The sequence below is a fragment of the Poecilia latipinna genome, unplaced genomic scaffold, assembly GCF_001443285.1.
Source record: "Poecilia latipinna isolate Pla-1442-1.1 unplaced genomic scaffold, P_latipinna-1.0 Scaffold5506, whole genome shotgun sequence".
NCBI lineage: Eukaryota > Metazoa > Chordata > Actinopteri > Cyprinodontiformes > Poeciliidae > Poecilia > Poecilia latipinna.
In genome coordinates this window covers 1-10,310 of record NW_015118122.1, presented here as the reverse complement: position 1 = coordinate 10,310, position 10,310 = coordinate 1, and the positions used below count along the sequence as shown (strand labels likewise).

Here is a 10,310-nt window from a genome sequence, read left to right as displayed (position 1 = left end):
GCATCAATGTTGTCCTGATTTCTTTCTATCCTCCTGATTCCCAGCCACTTTGGGCATGTGGCCATCATCGGCTGCAGGCTCTGCAGGTCGAGTCATTCCTCTCCACTGTCTCTACACGCTTGTTTGGCATTCTAGAGTGCTTTGAGGTGAAGATACGCTTATGGTAAATGTGTTTTCTCCCTTAGGTAAGCAACTTTGTTAAACAAGGAGGCACCAGTAAGCACAAGGGTTTTCACACGAAATATCCAGTAGAAGTTTTTATTTCATGGGATAAACACAAATTAATTTCGTATGTTTTTTTTGTTGTTTTTTTTCTGTTTCTGGCGACTGCAGAAAGCCCCCATGGCCACAAAAAGACTGCTCAACATAAAATTGCTGACAGTTATAAGCAGTTTATCAAATGACAAAACTATGTTTCCCACTGGCATTTGGTAAATGAATGCTATTCTGTCTTGTTGTTATGGAGCTGTTTGTGTCTTGTTTCCAATGTGTTGTTTCTAGCCAGGGCAAGAGGAATTGTCATATGTGAGCAAGGCAGATAATAGGAAGCAGAGAACATAAAGCATGAAACAAAGATAACCAATGAATTGGGAACACAAACATTTTGAAAAACAGAGGCATGAAAGAAGAAAAAGAAAGAAAAATAAGCAGGCGAGTCTCAATAAATGAAAATGTCTCAGAAAAGACATTTTCAGGGCAAACAAGTTGTTTTATGGGCTGAAGAGAGGCTCAACTGGGAGAACTGCTGCCTTTTCTTTGTGTATGTATGGAGTTTACATGTTCTTTGAATGCAGGTTTGCACCAGGCTTCCTTTCACGGTCCAGAAAAATTGCTGTTGGGTTTATGGGTTATTCTAAATGGCTCATGTTTGTCCAGTTTATCTCTGTGATAGACCTGTGACCTGTGTAGGCAGTACTTCCCCTCTCTCCCTGCTGCTGGGAATAAGTACTAGACTTCCTGTGTCCCTGCAATGATGATATGCTCCAGACAGCAGTTGGATGAAATATATTTGTGATAACATTTGCATTTTTTTTTATTATTATTTTATTCTTGTGGATTATCATTCAGCTCATAAAAATCCAAAGCTAGAATATTCAGTAAACTCAAACAAATGTGGATTTTTATTACAGAAATCCACATTTGCATCAATCAGGTCAAAGACTCCTGACTTAACATTTCACCAGCAGATAGCCACTGAAAGGTAAGACACACAATGGCATTGGTAATTTGCTCAGAGAAAACGAGGTCCCTACATATTATTGGAAAATTAAGTGGAAGGAAAAAATGTGGTAGTAAAAGATGCACAAGCAACAGTGATAACCACTATGGTTATAATACACAATATTTGTAATTGAAAACAGTGTTTGCATCATTACTCCTGCACATTCTCATTTTCTGAGACTGAATTTTGGGCTTTTATATATTAAAAGCTATTTGATCTGAATATAGCATAGATCATATAAATAAAGCAATGTCTCTGTAGTGCAGGAAGAAATCTACCTTTTTGATTGATGGTGCACCATATTCATCAGGTTCTCCCTTTGTCGTTGCTCCTACTCTTCACTGGGCCAACAATATCTGGTTTGGTCTGATCCTGTTTGAGTAGTTTTTTGCTGGCAGACAATCAAGCCAACTTTGTCACTCCACCTTAACGGAGCAGTTAAATATGATTCTAAGGCGTTCACAGTTCCTCCAAGGAAAACTTCCTCGAGGCAAATTATCTTTGAATTTAGTTTTATTGCTTAGTGCACCGTGTTCCAGTTGTGTGATTAATTATGTTCTGCAATACTTTCACTGCTGCTTACAGTTGACAAATGCTAAGTGCTGTCAGCTTAACATGTCCAGTTTTCAAGTTTGTTTTTTTGGCATCTAGGGGAATTTCATTGACAGATGAGAATGTCCGGGTTTGTGTCATTTTTCGGGGGACTAATAGACATCCATAAAATAACTGGTGCATAGAATACGACAGTCTTTCTCCTTCTGCTGCCAAGCTAGTGGCTGAATCAGAGCAAATGGGGCGAGGTGTGTGGCAGGTTTATGTGTCTGCAACTATGCAGATAGTTGGCACACGGCGAGCTGCTGTAGCTGATGCTTAGCATGGCTTTACGGACAAGCCGGAAAATAAATGTCCTACCATCTCGGTCGCAACAAATGGCAGGCGGACCCCACCGTGGTGTCTACAGCTGGAACATGTGTTTCTGTGTGTGACGAAGGTGCCATATCTCGTCGCTAACATGAACACAAAAGCTCCAAATGGCTGGGCCAAGTGAGAGTTTATCTATTTAAGGGACTGAAGATAAACACAAACTTAAAAACTAGACATTTTTTTCTAAGTGTCTTTCTGAGACTGCTGCTTATTAAATTGAATATAATTTAAGATTTTTGTATAATTTTTGTCCAGGTTAACTGAAAACATTAGCTGTCATTGTTACTGGTCAATTCTCTAAACTACGGGTAATATTGATACTGCTGTTGTGGCAGTATTTACCAACACTTTACTTTATCAAGTGTTTTATTCTATTACTTAACAGATTAAAAAGTACTCGATTGCTGAAATAATCATTTACAACAGCTCCATATGACTCATAATTCAATATTTTGACTACCACAAACTAGAGAAATTTGCATAACAGGAGTATTACTCAAATCTTATGCAATTTATTTTAAAATAAGCTTTAAACAACCTATTAAATCCATGAGTAATTTAATCAGTTTACTCTGCTGAGTGTAAACCGGTTCAGCTTCATGTGTTTTGTATCTCTGTGTGTTTGTTCAGGTCAAGACCTCTTCATTGCCATGGCAGCAGTTTGGGCGTTTAGCTTTCGATTCTCTTGCTTAGCAACATTCTTGGTTTTATAAAAAAAAAAAAAAAAAGAGTCCCCGCTTCATAATAACAGGCTCTATTCCTACCAATTCAACCAAAGACAAGGGCTGTATTACTCAGAAGTCATTCTGACGCAAAGCTGTGGTCCATCTCAGTCTCAGATATTCAAATTCAACCCCTCCCTGTTGCAGGTGTCTGTGAGCAACAATTTGAATACATGGCATACACTACTTTTTTGGCTAAATCAAGTAGTCTCCATGTTTGGGTCTGTGTGGCTGCAGGAGAAACCATGCAACTCCACACCAAATTTATAAATTATACATAAAAAAATGGCATTGGTGTAGAGAGGAAATTGAAGCTTTAACCCCTTGTTGACTGAGATATGAATATCTAAACACTTAGATGAAAAATAACATTTAGGGCTACTTCACTAGACATCATCAGGTAACTTTTTCTGCTTGACGCCAGAAATTAAACCTCATTTTTAAATTACTGAGCATCAGAGGAAGTGTGGATATCGCAGCAATTACTTGCCTACAAACTATAATTACATTGTAGGCAACAACAAAATTATGCCTCTTGAGTTAAGTAGTAGCTATTCCTTAGTCTTGCCTCACACAGTTCTTTTACTTTGCAATTGTTTTGGCCAATATTTGTTTTGTAAATCAAAATCTATTTAAATGGATGTAGATAAAACCTGCTGAAGCATTTGCCACCAGAGGTAAACAGACTCCAGCTCTGTTCTTAAAGCTGTAGAAAAATCTATTTTTTTGTTTTGTTTTGTTTTTTACATATTTGTTAAAATTGCCATTATGTCATGACAGCATAAGACAAATATTCCATAAAAAATTTAACTCTGATGACTTCTACTCAATGCTCCCAAGACTAACTGGAGAAACACACCAGTTAGGCAGAAACAACTAATCAGAGCCAGGAGGAGGGTTAGCGCTGTTAGTCACTCGTGGTTGTTTTTGATTTTTTTTTTTTGTCAGATTAACTGTCTCATACCATACTGTAACAACATAGCAAGTTTCAACAAATATGTAAAAACAAAAAAGCTTTTTGAATTGGTCTGAAAAATACCGTCTTACAGGTCTGTCACAGAAGGCACCAGTTTTTATTGTTGAGCACTCATTCTTCCATGAGTCTTTTGTTCAAAACCAGTGATGACTAATGTGTTGTCTGTCAAAATATAACGTACTTATCCAACTCTTTCATGCTCTGTCAAATTAAAACTTCAAAGTTCAGTGTTTTACCTGGGTCATTATTCACTGTTTCAACACAAATTGGTGCATGATTGTAAAATTAAAAGACACGCCTTCAAATCATTTTTACAAATACAAAGACCAAAGTACACAGGTAGAAAGGTGTGGATGAGTTTAGATCAGGCTTAAGTTATAAAATAACAGCTCAAGATTAGAGGATTTTATAGAACTTGGTTTAATCCATCATCCAAAGAAAAGAATTAGCTTGTTGCTGTGGCTGTCCAGCTAAATATACAGTTTGGATAAGGAGACCGTTAACTAAGAACCAACTTTAAAGGTTTCAGGAGGAAAATCTGTTTGCAGTACTTAAAAAATCTGGCCTTTGTGGAAGGCAAGAAAAAATATTTGTTTAAAGTGCATTGCAAAAATGAGACATAGTGGCAGTGCCACGCTTTGGGCATGAGAGGGAAACTGGCCTAAATTCATCGAAAGATGGCTGAAAGCTGGAGAGATCTGAGAGAAAATTGTTTGTACACCTTGTAAAAAGTTTCACCTTTTTCCCTGTGAGTCCTTGTCAGTGAATGTTTTCCCAAAATTCTGAATATGTCTTTGGCAAATGCGAGATGTGGCATTGCATTCGTTTTAGTTCCAATGAATACCATTGTTCTCCCTCTCTTTTTAATTCTGGAAACAACCTGAAATGAGCCAGTGTAGTCCTGCAGTGCTTGACGTGGGTGAAACACTGCAGGATTAGCTGTCAGTCCACTTTTAGAGTACAATCTGCTACAATCAAACTTTTAGATTCTAACATCCTGTTTAGTTGTGCGTAGTGAAGCCTCGTGTGTTTTCCTGTGGGTTAGGCTTCTGTTAAAGCAGTTTTTATTCATCAAGTCTGGACAAAGTTGCGCAGAGCACCACATAATAAAGCCTGAATTGGCAGCACTGTGTAATTATCTCCAAATGCCTTGGAGGGCCATTGCATGCTCAAGCTTGTCACAGAAAAACACAATTTTTTTTTTTTTCTGTTGCAACTTACAACTGTTCGCACAAATCCAAAAGCAAGAAAAGGAGAGCTTGCATATTTAACAACATACAAATGGTACACTTGTTCAATTCGATATTGAATAATTAATTAACTAACTAAAATAAAATTAAATAATAGTTGTACATGTGTGTGAGTCATCGCTGTGTGACTGTTATTTGCTGCATTTGATGTTGCACCCATGGGCAAGATTAACCACAGCTGAACCATTTCCAGTAATTGTGGCTCAGCCTCGCACATCAACTTGGAGGAATTTATGCCTCTTAATTCTTCAGCACACAACAGCGTCGACTTCTTGAATGCTGGTGGGTGTCTTGTGTTGAACAGCGTCATTCAAGTTGTTTTCCACAACAAATCTGATTACTTCGGTTTCAGGACTCGGACTTGGTCACCGCCCAAGGCAAACTTCATTCTGCTTTAAGCATCCTTGGTATTTGAGTGGTTCCCATTAATCTCCTCCTGCACAAACCACATTCTCTTGAAATAAGCTCCGCCTTACACATTCCTATCTAAAATAAAAAAAATAAAAAAAAGGGGGAGGAGGGGATAAAAAATTCCCATAATTATTTGGAATCTAATTTGACTTTCTCTTAACAACACAAGCTGAAAATGTCCACTACTCTTTTCCCCCATGGCCCTGAGTGACTCTTGCAGTATTAGGGTTTTTCCTAATTCTTTGTCACTGCATAATCTCTCTTGTTTAAATTTAAAACTTGCTTTTCATCAAAAGACATCTTTTTTAGGCACTCTCAAAATTGCTTTCAAATTTCAGATGAGAAAAGGTCTTTTTTTTTCAGCTTTGTTACAATCTCAATTTATGTCAGCATTTCCTGTTTACTGGTCTCACAACAAACAGCGAAGCAGTGGTGCAGCCTCTCTTGTTTTAGCAAACCAGTTTGACAACATTTTTACTATTTCAAAATTACCTTTTATGTGGTATGCACCACACTGGTCAAATATGCTGATCCTGACCTTCCTAGTCAAACTTTACTTTTTTGCATAGCCACTGAAATATCTAAAGTAACATTGGGTTCTATCATGTTAAGCAAATGTTTTCGGAGTCACATCTGCTTTTCTAAGTCAAGTTAGTTAAAATAAATTGGTGCATATCGAAATTTAAATGCCAAAGATAATGCATGCATGTTGTAACCTCTCGGAGTCAAGGTGAATGTGAGGCTTGTCTTATTAAAATGTTGAGGATTTAGTAATTAGCTTTCTTGTGTCGTTAAAGTTTCATTTTCTCAAGAACAGACTAATCTGCATAGAATTAATCTGTTCTACTCTATTCTACTTGCCTATTTAATAGGAAGTAGAATAGAATATACTTTACTGATCCCCAAGGGGAAACTGTGAAGTAAAGTACCCTTCTGTACTGACAAGGGAAATACCATCTTGGGTTCGACGGGTGTAAATGCAAGTGAAAGAATGCATAAAAACATCATGACAAAACCTTGATTTTTTTTTTAATTCTTTTATAGGTGTAGGGGGTGGTATTTGCATGCAACAGTAAACAAGTTTCTGGTCTGTTGTACCGTCAGAAGCTTGTCTCCTGATTAAAACCAGCCGTCGCAAGTATGGCTAAGTCATAGTTGGCCCTGGAGACAGAAGGCTTGCTAAACAAACAAGATGGCTTGAAGGTTGGTATAAATGTTGACTGCTTTGACTCAGTCTTGAAGCAGGTGTACATAATTTTTTTTAAGCTATTGGCTTGAGGCTAGAATAGAAAGCAACGGCCAGCACCCATGTGTCTGTTATGCAGGCCAGAGTACATGCTTCCAAAATCAAGGGTAGGGATTGAAATGTAACTTCTTGTGTCAGACACCATGTCTTGTCTGTTGGCAGCAATTTTAGTTCTTAAGTAGACTTTTCTAATGTAAGCAAAATAAGAAGGATTTGAGAGAACTCTGTGAAAGAAGGAAATCATTCACCTGCACAAAAAGTGTCTTCCACAACCAAATGTATGTTTTGTATCTCTTCATTAATAAAAATAAAATCCACTTTTCACTCACTGAGTGAAAACGGCATTCCTCTTTTGAGGATTATGAAATGTATTTTGTTGCGAAAGAGTACATTGTTTCTTTAGCCTTTGGTTTGTGATTATTGAAGATTAAAATGCTTTGACTGGCTACTTCGCTCTTGTCTCCTGTCCAGTTGGGAAATGCAGAGAGCTCCAATATGAGACACTTGTTATTCTTAAAATGCGATTAACGCCCTCTCACAAACTTAATTTTGGTGCATTTTGCACAGATTTAATCATTTTCAAATTGCATGTGTGCAAATGTAGTGGCACTTTGAGCATTGCATGCAATGAAATGGATGGCGCTGCATGTAATGTGATTTACCAGCTTCTAACTATTTGAGTGATGTAGAAAAGACCAAGAAAAATGATTAGTAAGAAAAATTCTAGGCTTTCAAACAGTTTTTAGTATTTCAGAATAATTGATGGATTGGTTTATTTTTCAGAATCATGGTATACATAGACATTAAAAAATAAGAAAGACATGACAACACATAAAAAATGACAAAAGACTTGCATACCAGTGTTTCCTCAAAGACGACTAGTAGCGTAGTGCACTGACAGAAGGATGTGACATTACAATAAGATTGTTCTTGAAGCTGCACAAAGAACACACACATTGGCAGAAATATGACAAGAATAAAATAAAGGATTTTTTCCTACGTTAAAAAAAAAAAAAACATTTATATTTAGGAACCTGTTTGGCTACCAAATTCTTAAAGTGATCTCCACGTTTTTAGTGTAAATTTATGCTGCATTCATTACTTTTCCCACATGAACACTTTACAACAACTATAAAACAGGTGCAGGGAGCTTCTGCAGAGTGTGCTGATGAGTACAGCCCTACTGTTAGAAATATATGGCAGTTTCAGTCAACTGCCACCGTCAAGAGTCTCCAAAGTCCAATAGACCGAGGGTGTGGCGAGCTGCGGAGTGAACGCGCTCTGTCCATGCGCCCCTGATCATTCGCGTAAAAAACTGAAGCCCGCTCGTGTTTTATGATTTTCTTTTCTTCCTCTTCTTCTTCTTCTTTTTTTTTGTTTTTAGGAGCCAATTAAACGCCTTTCGCGCCTGACTGTCATCACCCTGCTTGGCTCCACCTGAGGCTCAGTCAACATTCGCATTATTTCCTACTCCACCGGGTTTCATAACACCAAGGTATCATTCAGGGCCACTATTTTCCTAGAAGTGACTAAAGTATTATTTGAACTGGTCTTACTGGTACAGAAATAGGCGCTGTGTCTCTGCACACAACGAAAAAAAAAAAAAAAAGGACATATCACGGAAAAGAGGCGATAAAGGGGTTGGTACTTTGAAGATGGGTGTGTCAGACTTTGTTTAAAAAGGACTGTGTCCGTGTAGTCCTCTCACATCCGTCTCTTTTTCTCTTCCTCAAGCACAACTCCTTCAGACGAACCGGTAAGAGGAATAATTGCTTCTTAGACTAAGTTCATATTGCAGTTGCATCTAGGTGAGGGCAGGAAAGTGAGGTGCGGGGGCGGCGGGAGGGGTCTTACGCACATTTGTATGCCTTTCTTGTGTGTCTCTAAAACGCTTATAGAACTTCAAAAGTTCTATAAGCGAGTTGTGTGCAACTCAAGTCCTTTGAGGTGATGTATTAATAGAAAGCTGCACAATTTGCTTGCAAAATAGGCAGACGACGAGAGAAGTTTATATTAAATTTGGTTAAGGACCGTTTGAAATGGCATCTTGAATCGAGGGTTATAAGTGCAACAATGCTTATTATTACTTGTATTTTATTTATTGCTGGGGAGAGTTTGTGGAGTTTGCGGTTCCACCCATTAGTTTGTGCCCTGATTAAAACAAAATACTTGTGTGGCTTGGTCAATACTGCCCCTGCAGGAAGGAAGCATGGCACACTAAACAAGGGAGTTGTGTAGACCAGTGCAATTCTTTTCTTGCTCTGACTCAGACATAAAGCAGCTTGTGTGGGTGTGGCTTTTTTTTTTTTTTTTTTTAGGGCAACAGCCAACGCCCATGAAGCACTGTTCAATAGTGTCCAGTATGTTTTTTTTGATGTCTCCCTGCTTCTGCACACATCATTTTAAATGACTAACAGGCGTGTGCTAAATCAGATGTGTTAAAGGGAAGCCTCTAAAACATGCAGTTTGCCTTGAGGACCACGTTTAGGGGTAGAGGGCAAACTGGCCCACAGTATGCCGTTTCTATTTCTAAAATATAAAAATTAACCTCAAACACCTAAGCAATGTCTCCTTCGTTTCAGTCACCATGTCTAAGCTTCTTGGCGCAATTGGAATTCTTAAGCAGACTTTTGATGAGTATGCTGGAACAGATGGTGACAAAACCACCCTATCCAAGAAGGAAATTGCAGCAATGCTAAAAAAAGAGCTTCCTGGAGCAGGGGTATGTACGAAAAACGCATTGCTTTTCAGGAAAGACCGTGGATTCTTCAAGTTTATCTAAAATCATCCTTTCTTTCCACAGGGTGACAAAAAGGAAGAAGTGGACCAGTTTTTCAAGATGCTGGATGAGGATGGTGACGGTGTAGTTAATTTCAACGAATACATCATTTTTGTTGCCACCCTTGCTTTGCTCTTAACCCAGTAAAATGTCTGAAATCTGCTTGTCAAATCACACTGTCTGTGGTTTAAAAAAAATCAAGAGCTTGAGCAAATTAAAGTGAATGTGATATATTAAAACAAGGAAAATAAAACTTTTTTCACACCTAAAAGTCTCTTCCATTTTTGAACAAAGTAGAAATGATAAAAACCAAATGCTGCCTGACATGGGAATGAGCCTGAAATAACTCATTCTCATAAAGCAAGGTAAATCCTTAACTAGCAAGTTTCTGTTTATATGCCTGGGACAAGAGGAAATGGCTGCATATGACTGCCTTTTCTAAACTTCTGGAACACAACCATGTTCTGATTTCAGGGAATTTGGCTCTGAACTGGCTACACTGAGGGTCATGAAATCAGGAATTTTTGGAAAAATTGCTAGATTTATAAATCTCTCAAGACAAATGGGCAATGTGGTTCTTTGCCCAGAATGGCACAACTGTGTGGGGACCACAAGACAGATCTGTTAAAAGGTGAACGCACTGGAGAGAAAAATATTGCTATGGGCAGCTAATTTGTATCCTGTTATTTGCCACAAATACTTTCTTGCATGACTCACAATTTTAAACTAGTCAGCTCTCAACTGGATTATACAAAAGTAAATGGAGATTTGCAGTAGAAA

General features: G+C 38.0%; 1 protein-coding gene across 1 annotated transcript; it reads left to right on the top strand.

The window, feature by feature from the left end:
- Positions 1-8,399: 8,399 nt before the first annotated feature.
- LOC106943587 (protein S100-P-like) lies at positions 8,400-9,801 on the top strand. Its single transcript, XM_015026892.1, has 3 exons — positions 8,400-8,507; positions 9,334-9,473; positions 9,555-9,801. Exons 2-3 carry the CDS (start codon positions 9,339-9,341, stop codon positions 9,675-9,677), a joined length of 258 nt encoding a protein of 85 aa, XP_014882378.1. The 5' UTR covers positions 8,400-8,507; positions 9,334-9,338; the 3' UTR covers positions 9,678-9,801.
- The last annotated feature ends 509 nt before the right edge of the window (positions 9,802-10,310 follow it).

Bases quoted from the DNA above. Each gene is read 5' to 3' on its own strand.
- LOC106943587 (XM_015026892.1), top strand. From the start codon at position 9,339: ATGTCTAAGCTTCTTGGCGCAATTGGAATTCTTAAGCAGACTTTTGAT. The intron at 9,474-9,554 runs GTATGTACGAAA...TTCTTTCCACAG, and splicing joins AAGAGCTTCCTGGAGCAGGG to GGTGACAAAAAGGAAGAAGT.